The 22,821-nt window shown below is 42.6% G+C and overlaps 2 protein-coding genes across 2 annotated transcripts in view; one reads left to right on the top strand and one right to left on the bottom strand.

Moving 5' to 3' along the window:
- Positions 1-22,821, bottom strand: part of T265_03191 (hypothetical protein) — a gene marked incomplete at both ends in the record, with an annotated part of 59,845 nt that overhangs the window by 24,928 nt on the left and 12,096 nt on the right. Inside the window, 3 exons of the mRNA XM_009167610.1 lie at positions 4,206-4,361; positions 5,212-5,404; positions 6,788-6,950. Of these exons, the coding sequence (XP_009165874.1) occupies positions 4,206-4,361; positions 5,212-5,404; positions 6,788-6,930 (492 nt within the window). The remainder of the gene's footprint in view (positions 1-4,205; positions 4,362-5,211; positions 5,405-6,787; positions 6,951-22,821) is intronic.
- On the top strand, positions 931-9,020 carry T265_03190 (hypothetical protein; the record flags this gene model as incomplete). The annotated part of the gene is made up of 3 exons (XM_009167609.1): positions 931-1,021; positions 8,737-8,814; positions 8,866-9,020. The coding sequence occupies 3 exons, from the start codon at positions 931-933 to the stop codon at positions 9,018-9,020; spliced, it is 324 nt and encodes a 107-aa protein (XP_009165873.1).

Below are 22,821 nucleotides of genomic sequence, written 5' to 3'. Positions count from 1 at the left end.
CCACTTGGAACCAGCAGTCTTACGGAGGAATCAACCAGAAAAAATGCTAACACTAGAATCGGCGGCACAGAGGCAACTATCGAGGGAGAGAGCCACAGAGATCAAGGTGAAAAGACTTCAAAATAGCTGGTCAAATATCAACCAAAATGACTGATCGTTCAGTTATTGAAGAACAGCCTCCGACCAACGGGACATAGGAACACAACAACACAGCATAGTTCAACACCTCCACACCAATGCGCCACTGAACACTGCCGCCACCTTAATGTACCTGATGCTGATGACAAAACTTTGCAAGGACGTTGTCGGGCTTAGCAAATAGAACATTAGCCAGGATTTTATGTCCCGTTTTTTCTATGTACAGTATACACTTTGACAGAAAAGCTTTACCGTGACATGAGTCACTTTATTGAGAGTGGACCCTAACTTGGCCTATTAGCATGATGATAAATGGGTACCATGCTTACATTTATAATCAAGATATCTTTCTTCTTGAGTGAGGTCCCAATATTCCTGCACGCATAATGTTTGCCGTAATTCAGTTAGATGTGGAGAAATGAGAGCACTTTGGAACCTGTGACAACACCCAGACAGCTGAATATACCGTAAACAGGAAAGCCATCATTACTCATAAGGTTGCTGAAAATTCGTCGGCAGCCCACGACGGGTTTCGCCCTTCTTGGGGCTCATCAGGTAGGCGGATCCCCAAGTTTCCACCAACCTTATGTTCTACTTGTAACCAAATTGCACGAAATTAGCGGAGTGCACTCATTTACAAACCAATTTGTTTTTCTTCGAGAGACACACCTGGAACCCAGCTGAATCTCTCGTTTGTGATATTTCCAGGCTACTGTTTCAGCAACCTTATGAGTAGTACATTACAAAGATATACATGTATCGCGATATCTCGAATATCGTAGCGACTGAAACATGAGGCGGCCTTGTGCAGCACATTCAGTTGCCTGCAAACATCACGAACGAGAGATTCAGCTGGGTTCAGATGAATCTCTCGAAAAACCAAGTAAGTTTGCAAAATGAATGTATTCCACTAGAAAAGTGATCACTTATACAAAGGAACCTGTGGTCAATCAGAGAAAAGAAACCGTCACTAACAAACGAAGTAGTTGTGGAGGAGGATGGTAGATAGAGAAATGATTTTTTGACTGACAGAAGACCCAGTATATTCTCTGCCCAATGTTAAGCAACGCTGCTGGTATTTTTTTGAGATGTGGTCAATCTAAGTGGTGTCGTGGTCAGAGATACACCGTTTCAGATCTATTTTAGTTTTGATGAAGTATGGTGAATATAGTCAATGATGGGTATAGTGATTCTGTTTTTTTTTCTTGAATCGGTTGATACAGATGCATCGGCCAGTTTGCATTAACTAAAGAGAATGCAAGTGACCCCAAACAAAATAGTCATCATTCTCACTCTGCTAATAGCGGCAAAATCACTGCAAACTGCGAATAGTTGAAGCGATCAACATGTAAGTTCAAACAAGTGAGGGAAGATTGGTCGATTCACACACGAGTAATCGGGCAAATGATACTTATTCCCTATTTACACCGTTTTAGTTTGAACGGATCAGTTTCTGTCTGGACAAATAGCTTGGCTATGAATTTGTTAGATTCAGTTCCCTGGGCCTCGTCGTTAACATGTGTAATTTTTGGAACCCTCGTCAGCATGGCGGAACATATCACTCAGACGGTGACCAACTTCACCCTCTGAGTCGTGGTGATTCAGATGCCTAAAACTAGCACCGGTGAGGTAGTTGTGGTGTGTATATTTCGTAAATCGGAAATCGGAACGCTGTCCCGAAATCGTGTGTGTTCTGACGAGAATATTGCTGATATCTCACGGTCAAACCGGAGACTTCAGGTTGACAAACGCAAAAAAACAGCTGAGAGTAGAAAACTCACAACTTCTTTTTAACAGCAGCGTATAATTGAACAAAGTAATTCATAAAAACTAAGATTTCTAGAACGACACGGTGTGCTGAGTGGCCCCAGTTATCGGGTGCTGAGAAGCGATGGTAACCTATTTAATTCGGTTACTGAGGCGTACAATGCGATTATTAGGCGAGTGGTCGCCAAGGTTCTCGAGGTGGCCCACAAGATTCACAAAAAATTTGGAGTACGAGTTCGTGCTCGTTTGAAATGCCTAAGATCAAGTGGTGTTATGAAAACACTGCCTTGGCCTTATGTTGGTTTACAACGGAATTTTATTTTCTGAGCTCATTGCAGAGCAGACTTGGTGGTTTACAGAGGCTGCAAACGTTGACTACGCCAATTCCTTTCCCGTAATTCCGAATACTCATAACTGTCTTTTAATTTGCAACAGAAGTGCATGAGAATTATTCTCACAAACAGCCTACGAAGTTTTGCCTGAGCCCCTGGAGAGTAAATGATGTTGGAGTGGGTTCAGCGGATGCCAGTAAGTGGACGGTTTTCAGTAAGCAACAGAGTATGGTGGTTTTCCACAATATTCACTTAGACTATACCGCTCCTAAACATAGGTGGCGCAGTTTTCAATAAGCACCCGACTATACCGCTCCTAAACATAGGTGGCGCCCGCCCAGATTCATCTCAATGCTCTGGAAGACCTGCTTGTTTGTTTGTTCACCAATAAGTGTTGGAAGTCTACAGAATTGTATTCAGTTAGCAAAAGTCACGGTACATTGAGGTAATCGCTGGATTTTCAGGGAATGGCAGCCTATCTGGTAAGCAACTGATTGAACAAGTGATTTTAATTAGCATGAAAAATAAGTCACATCGTGATAAATGGTTCACAACCGCAGTGCAGCATCGAGGATTGTGCAACTGCTCTGGAGATTTTACGGGGGTTAAGCAGTAGACTTATATTATGTCTATACAATCCTGTCGAATGGCATCAGTGCAGTGAACATCAGTTTGAAGTGTCCAGGTAATTTCCAGGGTCACACGTTTGCACAAAAGACTAACTGCACTATGGTGTAAACAAGTTGGAAAACATGTTAAAATCGCTCCGACCTCCTACTGCTTCACCAACAGCATCATCAGAGACAGACATCAGTGTTGACTTTGTTGCTTTAAAGCCGTACAACCATAAAGTTTATCTAGTTACATCTGAGACCTAAGGATGAAAGGAGAAAATAATGGTTGAGGAATGGGACCTCATGATAGCTTATCGCAAGTATTCCAAGATGTCTACACTTCCAACCGCTCAATCAGACAATCTATAAAGAAACTGACAGCACGAGTGCCACTGACATTGATTAGCTCCCCATTTCATGCAACATCTCTAACCAAGTGCAGGTGGGGTCATGTGGACCCCCTACCGGAACAATAAAGCCCAAACTCTTCGTAATCTCGTTCATGCCCTTCTGCTTAGTCATGCATTGTCAAACTCGTGAGTCCCGTTAATCTGAACGAGGCACAGAGAACACTGGTCTTGGTAGACGCTGTTTCAGCAATTTGCATAGAATGACATTGTCAGGACAGCAGGGGAATTATTCAGCAAAGGAAACACAATGATTACTGAATTATTGCATTTTGCTGTTATGAGATTTTGAGATTTGCACAGATGATGAACATTCCGTAGGTTGCATTGAAAATTTTGACTGTCTACTCTGTCGAACACTGGTGAATCAGTACCGCTTCCACTTAAGCTCCAATTAGTTGAGAATAGGGACTAGATTTTGGATGTCTGCCTTTACAGGCAGAACAACGAGTGATATATGTTGCTTTGGTAGGATCGATATGCCTAATAAAACTGAGCAGTAATCAAAGTCTCGTGTGTTAACCTTCCCTGATAGTGAATTACAGTATGGCAAACGGACCAAAAGAAGTACCACAGAAGTATGATGTTCATCCACATCAAAAGGGGGTTCAACAATTTACACATGAATGAGCTAGAAAATTTTGGATAAATTTGCTTGCATTTTCACGGAATCTTAATGGACAAAACTTCAAGGATGAGCAGAATATCGAAAGTTCTATGCTCGAAACCAACAGTGTGAAAATAGTGAGAACCAGACTGAGAAGCTCTTCTAGCAAGACTGATATTGCTTGTGGCGTAATCGTGCGCAATTAAGTCTATGGTAAATAACATAGCTCATGCTTGCCAAAAACAGTGCATTCAAGTGAGTATGCCTCTCATATTTTCAGCCTAAAGTTAGGATAAACCTGTATAAAGCACGGAACGGCAAACCGAAATGGATCACTCACATCTGCCTCAAGAAAAAGGTCAAGATGATGCCATGCGTTGTCATTTGTAACGGCCACCGTCCCGTTGAACTGCATTATCAGCGCGTATCGATTAAGGTTGATTAAGAAGCCCGGGCGGCCAGCGATAAGAAAGAAGCTTATCTGGGCTTGTTTACTCTGTTGAAACAAAGGATAAATTCAAGAATTGATCGGAGGTTGCCAGGCAGTCCTCCATTTGGTTACATCGTATTCGTAGAAAGCAACAAATCAGTTCGTACCTCTCAAGTTTCTACCGACAACAAGGGATTTTTTGCATAACTGCACAAAATGTTTCCCCTGCAGTACGAAAGTTTATGCCTAATGCAGTAATATACTGTTCAAACTCTTTGAAAGTGGCACAAAATGAAGTAGCACGTTGCTGTACCACAAACAGACATTTGCGCTCATTGCTTTTTAGCCAACCTGGGGTGATTATAAAACTTAGGTGATACCATAATCAGTCATCCAGTTTCAGGTTGCCCACTGGTTTTGAAACATTTCATTTGAATTGTGCTGACTTAATTCACGTGCGACTGATTCTAAGGAAAAGTAACCAGTACAAGACCAGTTTTCTAACACATTACGAACCCAAATCAAATTAAGTGTTTGCAGTGCCTGTCTTGGTAAAAAGAGCGCTCTGGAAGACGAGATTCCAGGCTGAATGAGATGGCAAAGCCTAGTTGAAATGGTAATAAAATAGTAAAATATCATCTGTAGCACGCAAAAATCAGTAAGTGAAAAGCACAAATCAGAATCTCATGAGTTGAGTCCCACTGGTTGGAACTCAGCTCAGTAGTTGTCTCAATATCACTGTTGGGCGTCGTGTTGTGGTCCTAAACTAGAGCAAACATCTGAACTGCCCTGGTGTTTAAGGTTGCGTTCAAAAAAGTATCCAAAGTTAAATTTAACATTTAAGTATATTTCTTCAGAACTGATAATTTACATGGTCTAGGGAACCAAGACGTATTGGCAGTAGCCCACAACTTACCGCATTTCGGACACTCAGTAAAGTCCCATTTCCAGTAGGATCGTTTGTGATATACTGCAAGCCAATTCGAAACGAGTGAGTTCTGTTCAGAGTAACCGAAAGCGGACCGTACAACAGTTCTGTCGGAGCGCCTCCAACAGTCACGCGTGTCAACTTACATTGGCGATCCATTTCAGGAAGAACGCAGGTGCAACTGGAGACAGCAAAGTGAAACAGTGAGATTGAAGCACGACCCAGAAACAACTGAATTAGCAACTGTTTGTCTGTATTGCAAGTTTCAAAATAAATTCAGTCAACGGAGCTAAAAGTTGGGCATCTGAAAGGTGAGAACTCTAAAAATTTCGATGACCCTACATACCCTAGAGTGGAACCCTGGCACTTTTGCAGAACCAGAAATTCTTCGGTATGAGGCAGTGTCCTGTACAAAAAATTTCACATTTTCACTTCTCAGATTGGCATCTGAAAGAACTCTAAAAATTTCGATGACCCTACATACCCTAGAGTGGAACCCTGGCACTTTTGCAGAACCAGAAATTCTTCGGTATGGTATGATGTCCTGTACAAAAAATTTCACATTTTCACTTCTCAGATTGTCTTAAGGTCGAATTTCATTCTCCACTGAGTTAGAACAGATCCCCCTGTGATTTTATGAATGATCGATTTGATAACGAGACCAGTTCAACATAGGTCCGAAGTTGAGCAGTAGAATTGTGAACTTAGGCTGAGTGGCTGACTGAAAACATAGCTATTTTGGCGTGACAACCAACGTTTGGCTGTGTACCCAGCCTAGGTTCTGCAGTCGTCATTGGATCGAATGGAAGGCACGGGGTCCATAACATCTGTATCCTTTAGTTGCATATACATGTGAAGGGAGGAAAAAATGCCGAAAGCAGTTCTGTGACAGTCAGTTTTGGTGGTGGAGTAGGGGCGTCATTTTGCAGCATTTGGTCTAAAGCGTCACTTCAAAGGTGTCCGATTTCCGACTTTTATTATTCTGGAGACTTATTGATGCGGAAGATGCGAACCAAAGTCTGTAACGATCTTGGAGATTCAAAATTTTGCTTATCTAGGAGTAGGTTGGTAGACAGTTACTAACCCTTGTCAAGAGGGTTACGAGAAATTACGCCATTTACACCTGTTAAGTCGGAATAATCCAGGTGTGTCCAGTGTGCGCTTGTGTAATAGTAGAAATGCTTCCCCCGCAGGCCTGGAGTACAAACTCCTGGATGCTCTAGTACGAGCACACCTCGAGCCTAATGATTTCCCCTTTTGTGTGCTCGCCAGAACAACTGCTCCAGGACAGGAGGAGGGCCATTAAAACGAAATTGACGTGGAGTGTGAACATGAAATATCAGAGCTTACTGAATGCTCATGCATACCTCTTATGTGTTATGGATAAATGTTCAACATAAGGAGGAGCTCATGTTCCTAGGGCTATCAGAGAACGTGAATTACTTTTCCATGGAAGATAACTGGTCGCATTCGTCACAAGGGAATCGAATATCCATCTAATGCATAACTGGATCTGTTTGGCTTTTTTCGCACATTAGATGACCAGAAATACAAAGAAACTTACCCATAGCGTTCCTCGGAAATGTTCTGTGCGCCACCATTCAAGCAGGATGGTAAATTTTTCGGAGGACTACCCATCACACCAAGGACCAGTGGTAAATGGAGCCAAGCATGAATGACTGCCACAAGAACCGGAACAGTTGGCATCGAAGCCTAACTGTAAGTATCTAGGATAGAAAAGCCAATCGAACGATGATCACCATCTGGAATACTGATGTGATTTCGCAAAATAACAAGGCATGTACTACCCGCATTCTGGTGTCCTGATGGCTAAACCCGGAACTAAACAAAACAGCAAGGTCGAGGTGATGTCACTGTGCACTGTCGAGCAATTGGATCAGTCAGAAGCGACGGGTGAGAAGGTGACTCATCGCTGTGTGTTCATGTACACAAGTGCATGCAAGCGTGGAGCGATTCTGTTCGGAATGAGTGTGTGGGGGGAGGTGACCACTTTCAATAAAGTTGGCGACACGGTACTCTCTGACCGATGCGGGTCGCAAACATTGCCTGACAAATTTGGAAGAATACCGGTCAGCGATGATGAATATTACATGTGACAGGTGGCGTGCGATGAGGTGGACAAGAGAGACGACAGCACCTCCTTCGTCAACGTTTAAGGACAGGAAACAATCAGGTGGTACACGAAAGAACATTGCAGCCAAATGAGCATAGGTCCCAGGACTTGGTACGGTAAGATAAGTGATGAATTTCTCCGGGATTTGGTGCTATGGTTTTTCATTGTCTATTCTGATTGACTAACCGACACTTTGCGATGTTAGCCGACATACAGTTATGCCTAATTTAGTCAGCCGTCCGTAAAACAAACGACTGGTCTAGATTGAGTGAGTCCTCAGCCAGTCATCCCACGATCAACGGACAAATATTCTGAGCTTAGAACGTTTCCCTATTGGCGTCCGCATAATAAATGCATTTACCTACTTATACTAGAGCATCCACCAACACAAGCTGACGAACATTAAGTGATGTGTGAAATACGTTGAAATGAAGCACAGTTGAGAAGCAGGTTATTCAAAACCTACACAAGACAAGTGTAGTCAGTCAGGTCCATCAGAACACTTTCGAGTTACACAAATGTCCAAGGCTTGACATAGAAAGCCAAAATATATACCTGTCATACCGAGTGTGTTCATAACTATGACTAGGTGAATACTACCCAAGTGAAAGGATCTAGTAGTGGAGTTAAACACAGGCGGATTGTGGACATACGACGTTCGAATCACTTTGGTACCGAGTGAAGAAAATGAACAAAATGATTTCCACCAATGTTTTCAGCAGTTTTCAAAATTTGTTTGCATTAACCATTGTTTGTATATCTTTGTGTACCATAAATGTGATGTGAAAGAATTTTTATCGCCTCCTCCAATCACAATGTATTCTTCGTCGACGACAAAAACGAAAATTGTGCGCCATACCACTGGTGAAACGTTATTTAGCAAAAACGGTATTTTTAGATTCAGTGCCATGAATTTAGTGATAAACTCTTGCACATCGCTCTCGAATTTCCCGAATTTATTCCACTGTTTTTGGAACCCCAGACATGTGGGAATTCTGTTAAATCCTGAATTCTCAGAATCCAGAATTTCTAACCTTCCAAATAATTAGGATTGTTGTAAATTTCTCGTCGATGTCACATGTTATTATCGGTCAATCGTGTAAGAAAACCCGAATCACCTGAATAAATTTCTGCTCGTGAATCTTAAAAGGGGCTGATAGTTTTGGTACTTGAACGACTTTTATTGTATAGCTAAAAAAGTCGCTCAAGGCAGCATCTTCCAAAAGTGCTTTGCTCGATGATACCCATTACTCTTCCTGAAGTGTGAAATTGTGACGAACTTTGTAGCATAGCATTTCAAACTCATTTGTAGTGTCTATCTGCTTCTTTTGGACAACCATTCGGACAACCATTTGAAATTCCTATCTAATTTTCATAAGGGAAACTACTCACAAGGTTGCCGAAAACTCAACGACGGCCCACCACCGGTTTTGCCCTTCTTGGAGCTCATCAGATAGGTGCAGTTCCCGAGTTTCAGTGAACCTTATGTTCTATTTGAATCCCAATAGGACTGTTTTCGAGAAATACACTCATTTGCAAATCAATTTGTTTTTTACGAGACTCAACTGAATCTCTCGTTTATGATGTTCTACAACTGAATGTGCTGCACACAGGCCGCCTCATGTTTCAGTTGGCACGATATTGGCACGATATTCCTGTTTAATTTACCCAAGGGGCATAAACACTTGATCAGCAACTCTCCGTTTGGTTCATGCTAAACTTCTTGGGTGTTTAAGACCCGAGAAGTGACTGCATTTGACGCACATTAAACAGTAGAGTAGGCTTCGACAAATACTCCCATTTGCAAACAAACTTGGTTTTGACGGGAGAATCGACAGAATCCAGATTGGACCCTAGTTTTTGACGGTCCGCTTCAACAGAATGCTGAACCNGAGGGTCCGCTTCAACAGAGTGCTGACCCGGGCCGCCTCATTTTTCAGCTGGTGCGATATTAGAGATATCGCATTAAGTTGTTTATATTTAACACACTACTCACAGAGTTGCATGAAACCCTTTGATAGCCCATCTAGTATACTCAGTTGAAGCGGACCAACAGAAACAAGGGATTCAGCTAGATACAGTTGAGTCTTCTGTCGAAACCAAATTTGTGAACATTATTTGTCGAGATCGGTCCAATGTAGGCTTAAGTTGAACACAATGCTGACGGGACCTCCTGGAATGTGCTTCCCTGATGAGCTCCAAAAATGGCTGTTGAAAGGCTTTTAGCAACCTTCCGAGTGTCCCATTACGTCTAAAGAATAGAAGGCTGTTTGATGGTCTTTCCAACCACAAACCTAGCACGCACTTGTGTTTCTTCGGCTGCGGGTAGAACGTCTTTGTTGACTGGACTTATCATGGTCTCATTTTCGCAACTCAAAACTCCCTATCAGGCTTCCCTGATGAGCTCCAAAAAGGGCTGTTGAAAGGCTTTTAGCAACCTTCCGAGTGTCCCATTACGTCTAAAGAATAGAAGGCTGTTTGATGGTCTTTCCAACCACAAACCTAGCGCGCACTTGTGTTTCTTTGGCTGCGGGTAGAACGTCTTTGCTGACTGGATTTATCATGGTCTCATTTTCGCAACTCAAAACTCCCTATCAGAAACTGTGGCAACTTGTGTGCTGACCTAGCTAGTTAGATTTTGTGGTGATTAAACTAAAGACGCAAACTGATGTGAACCTTGGAGAATTTAGAACGAAAATTTCAACGAATGGAAACGACACAAACACAGGGATGATTACGTTTTCATTATTCCTTCTTTGAACGTTAGAAGGACAAGTGTGCTCGACAAAAGCAAGACTAGTTGTAAAATTCAGCGACCATATTGATTACAATCCAATCTCTTGAGAAGGGACTGTAATCAAATAATTCCTCAAAAAATATATTTTGAGGCGGATTCTTAGGGATTCTGCAGTTCAAAGGAAGCTTGAGGGAACCCATTATTTTATGCTGAGGTCTGAAATGTGCAGAGGGAGCCCAACTAAATATGTGGGATCTTCACATATGTTTTGCCAAATATACAAAATTTACGGGAGCCCTGAGACTGAGTTGCAACTCAGCGCTTAGATCAAGCGCAACAAGAGGATTGTTATAAGTTGCTTAGTTGGTGGTGATGTTGCGGTGATCCAGTCAAGCGTCCCCTCGGACCTGAGGATTTATTAAAACCAGACTGAGGTAGCCAGATTTTCCGATGATACGAAACAGTACTGACTTCAAGCTCCAGTTAAGTCTTCGTAGCAAGAAGCCAGTCAGTTGACTACAGATATAATCTTTTGAACACATGCAGCGTTGCTTACATACCACCTGAAATCTGAAAGGCAAGGCACTCCATACTCATCCGTTCACCGCGTGCCTTTTCTTAACGAACCCACTCCAAGGACAAAAGAGAGAGATAAACAGGCTAATTCTTTTGCTTCACGGCTTCCAACACACTCATTGCTAGGCCTTCTCAGTTAGTCATGAGTTACTAGGCCGTCTGCTGTCATTTCGTGTCGTTCGATGTCTGTTTGAACGAGTTTTCAAAGCAGCGGTCCGAAAGTTTTGATTCCATCTTTATTCCACAGTTTCGTCTCACCAATTTATTTATCACAATGTAACTGGCTCGCCTGTAAGTTGCCAAGGCAACACAAACAATCACCGAGTCTCGGGCTCACACGACTTGTCTTTGTTTACTTTATGGGAAACAGTTCATGCAGTAATCTAATTTCCTATTAGTGATACTGTATGGCATACTTAACTTAGTGCTACTTACGCAAGTTTATTGATTTATGGATGTGTTTATACATACCCATGGTACTCTATTGCAACCACGTGTTTTGATTTTTGTTTATTTTGAGGAAACTAGGACGCCAAGTGAGCTACGGCTTTCCTTGTAGCCATCTGAACTTAGGAGCAGAAGTTAACCGGAAACCTCTTCAGGTGAATATAGAACACATGAACTAGTAGCCTATTTTATCCTAACTGTCATCCCGGAAATGGCCGCATTCCTCTGATTGGAACAAGACCACACCTATTTTTGCCACCAGGTGAACTTGACGCGTTATGAGTTAAAATCCCCCAGCATAGCGACCAATATAAGTTTAAAAAACTAGCCCAGGTGGGCCGCCGATTATGTAAATCGAACTTTACTACCAGCTTCTAGTCGTACAGCACTAAGAACTTCATTACCAAGTGGCCACTTATGGCTTGGTACGGATTACTCGTGGTGGCTTAAGTGGCACAGGAACGTGATCCATCAATTTGTTTTATTGATTAAGCTGGCTGGTCAACCAGAAGAAAAGATGTGCAAGTAAAATTGTAAGAATATTTTTATCTAAAGCAAGTTATTTAAGAAATTTACGTAAGTTTATAGGACAGCCACATCTACTTGGCCCTAAAAACGATGCCCCAGAAGGCGGAACCGCACTTAGTTAGATGAGCAAGGGAGTTTCGGTGTTAATCCTCCAGTTGAAAAGTGATGAACAGTTAAAGAGGAAAATGCGGCTGTTAGCTCACTTTAGGGGACGAGAGTACCGTCACGGACAAGAGAATTTTAAAGAATTACCTGAACTTTGTGCCACCTGAAAGAAAACTGTATCGGTAAGCAAAAAAGAGCTCCTCAAACGTGAATAAGGTCCTCATGGCGGAAACCCGAATCGCACACATCTAGAGTGAAAGCATTTATTGGGTAAAACAAGCCCTTTCGTTTTCTTCTGACTTAATTCTTAATGGCATACAATATTCTAATAATGTTTTCCGTATCTGAGTGTACTGCGGTTGAATTGGGAAATTATATTTCGTGGTAAATTCTCGTGATCACAGGTTTCGTTCGTGTTTGTTCGCTAGTATTTAAGTCGTTCTGCTCCCTTGAAGAAAGTTTAATAGGATTTAGATGAGTAGGAAGCAAGGGGTGCATAGTGAGATCAAAAACTACCAATAATGGTGTATTCTCCAAACGAGCGCTCATCAGGTGTATCTCTAGGGCAGCAATTGTATATTTATTGGTCACCTCAGTAGTAGTAGTTCTCTCATTCAAATTAACGCACACCTGAGAAAAAATTCGCAGACTGCCATGTTAAATAGCTTCCAGCAAGTGTTCTGGATCCGTAAAACGTCATCTGCCGATTGAGTGTCGCCGAAGGGTGAATATGCGAAAATGAGTTTTCACATTACTACATATGGATTTTAAGTTAAAACAGCTTTACGCGCAACAAAAAAATGTAACTAACTGAGTTTCCATCATCACGAAATGGCTGATCCCTGCACCTGATGGCCGCATACATAAAAAAGTGTTTCGATATGTCAGTGTTCCTGGATTGAACATATGCCTAGTAAAACTATAAGGTACGACGGTACGATTTGGTGTCAGCTGTTTACTCTGTCCATGCAAACGTACCAGTCTTGAACTACAAACCCGTCACGTTAACAAGGCTTTCGTCAACACTCCGTAATGTGTTCAAGTTGTTATTCTACTTCTCCAGTTTGCTAAAGCTAGTCAACTGCCGAGGCCCCAGCGTTCAGATTTATACTTGTAAGCACTGTCAGCGAACAGCGATGTCCATTGAATCAGTGATTTTTCCAGGGAATCGGTAAACTGTCACTGAGTCCCGGTGGGTTTTAGTTCCTTGGGGATAAACATATTGATTTTGTGGCCGGCAGTCTGAAAACTGTCAATATCAATCAACTTTGCAATTGGACTGCCATTTAGGTGGTTTGCTCTGAAAGACAGTTACTATGTGAAAACGGCAGTTCAACAATAATCGCGAGTAGTGGAGTGTGAGGAGGCGTCTGTGAAACACGACTATACAGTGCAGCTGATTATCCAATGGGGGGTGTTTCTTTTGAAATTGATACCCTTACTACTGAGCTTGACCATTCTGTGGTGTGGGACAGATGTTACTGATGGAGTGGTTGATGCTGGACAGGCACTTGTGAACCGGGATCCGGACGTACTGGGAGAACTCAGACAGTGAAAAATGTTGCGTCCATGAAGACATATTGTTACCGACACGTTGTTATAAATTGCCACCACAAACTTCTTGAGGCAGCGTCTGCATCGAGTTTTGTATAATATACAACTTGCACCGATAGAACTAGACGCAAATATTGCCAGAAAACCCCAGTGTTAACCGGATATGGTCGGAACCAATGACTTGACAGGCTAGAACAGCCTTACGCATTCACCGGATATTATGTTTACTCTGGGCTAAGTGGAACTTCTTGGGGCTTGAAGAGGCTGTCACGTCTGGGCACAGAAGAGGTGAGCCAGTAGGCTAGTTAGTTTGGATTCGTCTGACGTTGTTCTCAATGTACGGTTTGCTCTTCAAGCTAGTCGAGTCTATCATCACTTAAGTCGTATCTATTAATTTACCTGTCATGCGCGAGAAAAAATGAATAATGGCTGCTTGTTTGGTAAACTGCCAAAGTACACAGTGAAATTGAGAGCAGGTCTACTCTACTCGGAGTTGTGAAAAGCGGTTGGAAAAATGTAGTCTACATGTGCATCTTTGTGACTCATTGTCCTCCAAATTGGGACACCCGGTTAGTGTCTTCTATCTTCATATGATTCCTTGTTTACCACAACGAGGTGGTTGTGGTGGGCAATTTCGGTAATTTGCCTATACCTGAAAATTTCTTGCGAATATTTACTGGGCTCTGTCCACATTCCGAATGGCTACCAACGTGCTGTACATGTCAGTAAATCAAGAAACTGGAGTGACCGGCGCCGCTGGCTGATAAACTCATGTCTACATGTGCCAGTTTTCCTCCCGTGGCTCGTCGACTATTCCTATCCCACGGGAGTATGCACCAGATGTGTCTGGCTGGCACAAAATGCACCTGGACACTGACCTTGGCGAATTAGTCACTACTGGTCGGTAGATCTGCTCCAAAACTGGGTCGGTATTGCCTAGAAACCGGCCCAATTGAAACGCAAACAGATTTACATATTCCGCTATCTATTGTATTTGGATTTCTACCTATGACTCCCTTTTTGAGGTAATAAACTGTCAGACAAAATTCCTTGTCCTGTTTCAGCTTCATCACCGTGTGTCAGTTATACCTTAGTTGTATTCTTCAGCTAATGTAGACCAAAAAGTTACAAGCGTAAAACGACTTATATCTGCACGTTTACGGCAAACATTTTAAGAGAACAGTCAGTGATTATAACTGTTGGTTGGATGATGGAATTTTCTGTGTGAATTTTCCCCAAATTTTGGTACTTCGTCGGGAGGTGTAGCACCTCATTTACGAATCTAGTAGGTTTTTATCAGCGTTAAACCAGATTTTGTTCATCCCAGTTTGGCCCAAGTTACTTTTTGATGGACTCTGTAATTTTGAGGGACGTTTCTTTTTCAGAGTTTAGTGAAGCCAAACTACTCTGAAGTTATATCGAACTAGTACGAACGTCTTCCTCTGGAATACAACCGGCAATACCATGAACATGCTTTTGATTTTCATCTCCAATATATTGGGATAATTTCACCTGAACTCATACACCATAAAGTGAAGAGCCTGGAGATTTAAAATTATGTGTGCGTACAGGTTATTTTTAGCGCAGGTTGTTTATATTTATTTTCTCTGCTTTTCTGGACACAGGTGGACCATAAACAAAGTGTCAAACCAAAGTGTCCTGATAATAAATACTGCCATTCAGAACCGAATTATTAACCACAGAGAGCTGGTTTTAGACTGTTATGGCTCAAGGCTCATCATTTTAATGGGCTGCGATTTCAAACGGTGGCCACCAGGTAGCCGACCGTAAAATTTGTTTGAAATTCTGTGGGATCTTCTTGAATTCCGCTGAATTATTACAAAGTTTTTTGCACAGGAAGATGAACCGGTGCAACACCGAGTCGTGATTGCTTCATCGAGCGACGGTCCTAATTTTTTTCGGACGCCGATTTGTAGGAATTTACTTTTCAGGATTGACTTCCATTTGCTTAATGTTCAAATGCAATGAAATAGAGAAATGCTAGCACAATAGGCTGATTGGTCTTTAGCAGGAGAGAAAGATACCAATCCCTTCTTACAGGCACTCTACTCTGAAAGCCGCACTTGGGGTTTCTCATTCATTACGAATGGCTTAACATGTTGGCACTGAAAATATCCCACAACTCTGCTTAGTCATCGGCAACGTGGGAATTTCGATTAAATGTCTGCCAGACACTGAAACGATGGCCTGTGCGATTGGAACCTGGTAGAATCTTTAAGCCTAACTTGCAAATCAGACAGAGCTACATGCAGAGCTCTTATTAAATCGCATTTTACATGGAGACGGATTATCTGTAGGTGGAAAAGTGTGATACCACTGACATCTTTCACAACATCATTAAGATCATCCATCAATATTGCGCAACGGGATAGTGCCATTGAAAAATGTAGCCCGATTGTTCACTGTGGCACAGACCAGTTACTGTTGTATCACTCACAACAATTGCTTGTCAGAAAGCTGCACGCGCTAATGGATTTGTAACCCTGAGGCAACTATGAATTTCCGATTGCCCTGCAATGTTTGTGTGTGAATGGTACCCATTCATCATCGGACATCATTCACCGGGATGGAAACGCTGGGGAACCTTGCCTGCAAGGTTAGCCGGTCACAAAGCCAGAACATGTCAGCAGCTTACGTGATATTCACAACCGTGGATGACTAACAAACGAAAGCGGTATCAATATCCCATGGCACCTATTAGACTGTGCGAGATTTTCCAAGTTCTCCTCTGGACCTACAGAAAACATCTATTTTATTACTATAGGAAAATGAAATTTTACTCATTTTACTCATTTCTTGATAGATTTTCTGACTTCAACTGGAAATGGTCAACGACCTCTCAGACAACTCCGGCTAGGTAGCAAAAATATCACGAATTTGGCTCCTCCAAGCAACCAGAATCGTAGAAGTCATTGAAGAATCGGTATTGTTTCTCATAGGCAGTCTGAAAAAATGGGTCGGAAATTTATACTGCCTGGATAACTAGTGGTTACGCCGGCAACTTATGTACTGGGGCTCAGAAAGTAAATCCTACTGATAGCACGACCCGGATCAAACCACACTTTCTAGAACCAGCAGCATGATCGGTCAGGCTGACATGCAACATGTGCCCTTGACCTGGGTGAACCCATCAATAATCAGATATGCTCTCATCTAGAGCAGAAGCTTGAGAAAAAACCTCTGCTCAACTCCTGAGGCTTTTTGCTTCCCGACCGTTACCTCAACTACAACCCTTCCCATTTTTCTGCCCTACTCCTAGCAAGCCAACAGTTGTTCTACGCACATACCAGCATGCGACAGACAAAAAAGTTTCACAAATGTACGCATCCTGGAAAGTCCGTTTACTTTATCAAGTTAGACGGCTCTCATCGAGTCTTCAGTTTCCCTTGTCAGTGGCCCACGCTATGTCTTAAACACGCACATAAGACTCCAGCGGCATCGGCCATCGTAAGCCGCTTAGAGCAAGCCAATATAACCTACACTTCGTAAGCCGGATATTCAGTTATCACGACGCAGAGACCCACGATACCTAGGGCGTAGATGTTGCTTTCAGTTCCAAAACTGTATCCTAGTAAGGGATTGACTGTGATTCGTGCAGCTGACTGGTTTAGTTAACCTCCGGCATGCTGCAGCCTGGAAGCTGTTCACCGCTGGTTCGGTCATGCGGGATCTCCGCAACTGTTATTCAGGCGGGTGACTTGGAATCTCATGTCAGGAAACTATACATTATGGGTCTCGGTCTGATTTAGAGGCTGACCGCAAAAACAGCACCGAAGAGGTTCTCTGCTTACGTGCCAATCATCGGTTGCATTAACTTGGGGGGCACTGATAACAAAGCAGTCGAAAATCTACTGAGATTAAGTAGCAGTCAGCTCTGAAAATACTCATTCAAGATTTTTGTTTCTTCTAGGAGTCTCACCATGATTCCTTTCAGACCATCGTACACGATGACCTCTTCTTAGAATGGATTCAGAGCTCATCGTTCCACTGACTGCTACGGTCACATAGCTAGCTGAACTAGGTAAAACGCTGTTGTGTAGGACCAGATGAAATAGGGATGATTGTCCTGATGAGCCACAAAAAGGGGCGAAACCGGTTGTGGACTGTCGATGGATTTTCAGCAACCTTAGATTAGTAGTACATTACAAAGATATACATGTATCGCGATATTTCAGATATCGTAGCGACTGAAAAATGCGGTGGCCTGGTGCAGCACATTCATTTGCCTGAGAACATCACAAACGAGAGATTCAGCTGGGTTCCAGGTGAGTCTCTCGAAAAAAGCAAATTAGTTTGCAAACGAGTGTACATTCGCTAATTTCGTGCAATTTGGCTTCAAGTAAGGTTGTTGGAAACTCGGGGATCCACCTACCTGATGAGCCCCAAAAAGGACGAAACCGGTCGTGGGCTCTCGGCAAATTTCAGCAACCTTATGAGTAGTGCATTAGGAATGACTGTCGTTTTCATGAGGACAACTGCGTTCTGAAAAAGCTATACTTTTAGCTTTGGAAATTATTGGGTTGAGATCTCTGATAAGGAAGAATGGGCATTTGATCTCGTCAAGACCAGTGATATATTTTGATACCAGAAACAAGAAACATTGACAAAAATGATCCAGTTAAGTTGTCCAAACAGCGTACACTAAGGCGTGAAATGCAGGAAGTATTTTAAAAGGAACATAAACATTCTAACTGGGTGGCTATCGCAACTGACTGATTCGGTCAGTCGAATCTGAAAAACTCGGTGCAAAGCTATCTGAGACAAAGCGGACTCAGAGAAATCTACAATCCTTAAAGACAAAATTTTCATGCCTCCAAATTTCAGTGTCATTCAGAGAATCCAATGATTGTGGACGCCAATTGCTAATCGGAGACAGAAATCTAAGGCAAAATTTCCCTCTTAAAAAGAGGCAAGGCACCAAGAACAAAAGGCTTACATCATGTGCTCCTCAAAGAAGGTCGCGGTGGAGTTATAACCATACATACTGCTGACAAGTGTGGAAGGCAAGTCATCAGTGTAATTGAACCCTACCACTGTAATTCCAATCTTTGCAGGCTTGCCTGAACCGATGACATAATTCATCCGACTCCGACACCTAACGAGCATGTCTTCTACTTTCAGCACTTTTCACACAGGTGCCCGTGAATTCTTCCTGCTTTGCGATGAGTTTTGCTCAGTATCGTAGCCAATAGAAACAGTATCACGGAACAAGCTATTTTCTCTAAAGTCCTTCTCATACCTTTCACACATATCTCCAGTCCCCTTCAAAAAGTTTAAAATAAGCTACCCGGTTAGTACGCACGATTTGGCAAGTATTCACACCTGAAGAGTGTAAATTGCTACTGCTAGTCTAAGGTCATTCCAAATTATCATGTCGATCGATTTGATAAAATAAACCACCTATCTGGACAACTGAATAATTCCCGATGGACCGGCAAAAGATGAAATCGCTTCCCGATCGATACTTCAGTGTTGGTTAAGGAAGTGGCCAACGCCTGTCGAAAATGCAAAGAGATTTTCAGTGTTTTGTCAATGGTATCTTAGCATCATTGATTGGATGTATTGAGAAAGTTAGAGGAAGTTGGCTGAGATACACTGCATAGACTGTGGGCCAGACGCAGATCACTTTACCGCAATTCATGGCCTACTTTGGCTTGGGAAAGCGCTTCACGTCGTATGGTACCGTCACCCTCTCAAAGCCTCTTTCACGGAGTAGCGTTCAGGGTGAGATCAACGTAATAAGTCATTCTTTTATCTAACATCGAAGTACGAAAGCCGTAACTAGTGCATCCAACCGTAATAATAACTTTCAGGATAGAATTCTCGGGACAGAAGACTCCAGCGGAGTGTGGTGTTAACAAGCCTGGTTCACGCACATAATAGCCTTCATCTTCGTCGCTTTTCTGATCACTACTGTGTAAGGAAGGCGAAATGACATCACTTATGAAACGTTTCACAAAGGAGCTAAATATCCAAACGGTTGTGTCTCAGGCCTCACGGGGAAGGTACACCCGTACATAGAGAAAGGGGACAAAGTAAGATTGTCTGGCTGTGTGTACTGAATTGCTCGATTGCGCTAAAGGTTACTTGGAACTGCAACTCATTTGGCTTCCATTGGCCCAATGACACTGATATTCTCTTCTTTGGCTGTAAAATTTTCACCGTGTGCAAATAACGCAAATTCCTCTACAACCTCGGAAAAGGTTCAGAAATGAAGACAGTTACAGTGTCAGAAACTGCTGCACCAGAATACAACCAGTATACACGGTAAGGTCAAATGCCGCCGAAAGTTCGCCGCACAACAAACCATGACAAAGTCATCTAGTTGGTCATGTGCACAGTATCGAAAATGAACCGTTGTGTAATCCATTGTTGTGACAACTCATTCACACGATCGAACACGAAACTTCACGACTCGCTCGTTCATGTGTGTTCATCGGCTCTCTGTGTCAACAACCATCGCCTTAATGAGAAATCCATAACTACCCACATCCATGGTATTCTCAAACAGCATGTGCATTATCTTGTCCCGTCACATTAATGTGATTGGTGAGTTCAGTGGTGTCATTGTTATGAAAGGTGTTCTCAGGGTTTTGAAAGCTATACCCCGTCTCTGAGGCCATATTAAGTAAGGCGAGGGATAGACAACCTGGTTAGGTCCGTTCTAGTACTTTTGGTCGAATCGGTCGTGTAATTTCTCAATGAGAATCAGCCGCAAAGGATAGCAATTAAAGTGAATACGACAGCGTGGAAATGGAGTGTTTTGCTGGCGCAGCAGGCCAGCAGACTCTGACCAGACTCTGACGAGTAGATCTACTGGGCACTATTTAGAGCCCGGTATTCGATCAGCAAGTCACAGTTGGTTATACAGTGGACCAAGCCATCATGAGGTAAGGTAACACATTTTCCTACTTCCATTTCCACAAGAATATTGATCGGGTAGCGGACAGATAAAATGTCGCATCAGCGCGGACAGAGGACATTTTCTGCGAAATCTCAACATTTCTTTTACAATTCTCAGCCAAGAAAAGTAAGACATGTAGACCGCGTATGTGCATGTATGCACACAAGTGCTTCAAAAGTTTCGTGCACACAAATTGTTAAGGAACTCAGAGACAGACATTTTGGATTCTGACCGTGCTAAAACAATTTGACCAGAGAATTTGGATCGATTCGATGGCCAGTTCTTGTCGGTTTTGTGTCTCTAGGGCCGCGTCCATCCGTGGACTCCAGTGGTCTGAAACATGAGGTAAACGCTTTGCCGTCGCGCGACCGGAGCAAGTTTCACACGGGTGTGTATCCGTACTTAGAGAAGTGCAATAATACGTTCCTGGAGGATGTGCTGACCAGGGGGCCGGTGTAATAAGAGCAGATCCACCAGTTTCTGCTTTGGTGTGAGTTAAAATGCTTAATTGTACAAAAGCCCATCATCTATTTACTTCTTGAAGCCCACCAGATAAGTGTAGTCTTCAAGTTCTCGTAAACGTTTTTCCTGTTTGAAAGAAAAAGCTCGCTGACGATGAGCCGGGTCTTCGTGAGTGCTCAGTTGGTTTATGGATGAGCGTGTAATTTCGCTTAAATAGAAATTTTTGTCCAAGTAACAAGTAAAATTGTCAGAAGCTTGGAAACTATGGCTATCCGTTCAACCTAAAAAACGGATAAATCAAGAACAGACAGACTGTTTTAAAGGATTTTCGCCAACGGTGTATGTAGTGTATGTTCCAAGAATACTACCAGGATAATTCGAATGCCGTTTTGGATGCAATGTGAAGCAGCCTTTGTGTAGCAAATTCAGTTGGTGGTTAACAAAAACGAACTGCCGATTTCAACAAGTCACACAACCACAAGCTTCCGAATGCAGCTAGCTTATCCCACTTCCCCTCAGAGCGTATTGAACAAAACGTTCCAGTTATGAATCACTTCTCACAGAAGACTTCAGTAGTGTTTAATGCGATCGTAAATTTACTGGAGTTTTCGACAACAATCAATCAATAAGTATTTTCATACAGATTAGAAGTCGAACAGCACGTGTTCATCTTATTGATCGAAAGTACTGCGAAAATGGCGAAAATTTTCTCCAAAACTGGAGGTAAGCAAGATGCAAGACCGGTTACTGATGGCCTATGGGAACTAACCGTCGATCGCATTCAAAAGCACTGTGAAAACTGTGTTCTCACTACCTCCATTCGACATAAAGGCCGTTCAAAGCCGATCTTTTTGTAGCTGATAAGACAATTCGATATCTAGTAGTCTGATCAAATCTTGGGTGATATCAGCGGTTCGTCCTCCATCCTATTACGTAAGTTAGAATGATGCGCCATTCTTTTTGTTTCTAGTTTTTTTAAAGAGTCGAAGCGAATGAACTCTATGGCTGACACAAAAACAGAGGCAGTCGCCCACAGCTGGTGATAACAACACGGTTGCCGTATCTCATCTACAATGCTACCTGATGCGGGTTATGTAAATCGGACTTTGCGTTACTCATAATGGTGGCTGGTTGTTTGCAGAAATACCGTGTCTTGCTTTTGTTGTCCGGACGACACCGTTCATCTATCTCATTTGCATCCATGGTTGTTACTGTGTGCTTGTGCTTGTGGTGACTGCCTCGCTGTGTTGCCTCGTCAAATTCAGGAGCACGGTTCGAAGTAGCTTAGGTTGATTAAACTCATTTTGGCTGTTGTGGAAGATTCACGAACCGGTTCCCTTGCCACCATTTCACTGTAACCTGAAAAGGTCAGTATGCATGTTCCAGAAGGTTGGCCACAGCAGAAGTGCGTGTTTGTCCGGATTGCTTTGGATTGTCTGGGTTATTGAGTTTGGACTCAACAAGCAATGCGAAAGCATGAAATTTAGCAACATCAGTCTAAATTGCACTGGGAAAAAGAGCTATAGCGGGGTGGAATTCAAGGCGTCTAGAAACTTTTCGTCATGAAGTTCGTAATGGTCGAGCTGTATTCACAATTTTGAAGTGGCCTACTGTAACTTTCAACGCAAGCATCTCTAGTGGGCATTTCATTCACTAAATAAAGCCAGTCTGTGCCGAAAAGCCAAAAAGCACTGTATAGCTGTTTCTTACTTATTGGGAATCATCTCAAAAAGCACAAATAAAAAACTCCTGGAAGTTTCGAACCCGCGACTTCTTGGCCTGTAGTTGCAACAATCAACCTTTCGGCCAAGAGCGGTTCTTTTTTTGAACAGATAAACATTTCACGTTTGTCTGGTCAAGCATAATGGTTAGTGCATGCCATCCGTCCCATTCGCTGCCTTTTCAGTCAGAATGAGAATTGAGCTCGACAACAGAGTATTCCGTGTTCAAGTGTATTTCATACGACCTCTGGTTCAATATCAGCAGATGTGCCAGGGCACATAACACAAAATATGTTGCTGCAGATAAACGTGAGTGTTCGCCAATGTTGTTCGTGAATGCCGTCATTTCGAAACGTAACATGTGTACTATCCGTAACGATTATGAATAGTTTTCTAAAGCTACTTACTA

This window comes from Opisthorchis viverrini (assembly GCF_000715545.1).
Source record: "Opisthorchis viverrini unplaced genomic scaffold opera_v5_44, whole genome shotgun sequence".
NCBI classification, from domain to species: domain Eukaryota; kingdom Metazoa; phylum Platyhelminthes; class Trematoda; order Opisthorchiida; family Opisthorchiidae; genus Opisthorchis; species Opisthorchis viverrini.
The sequence above is the reverse complement of the archived record's forward strand: the minus strand, read 5'-3'. Positions and strand labels throughout refer to the sequence as shown.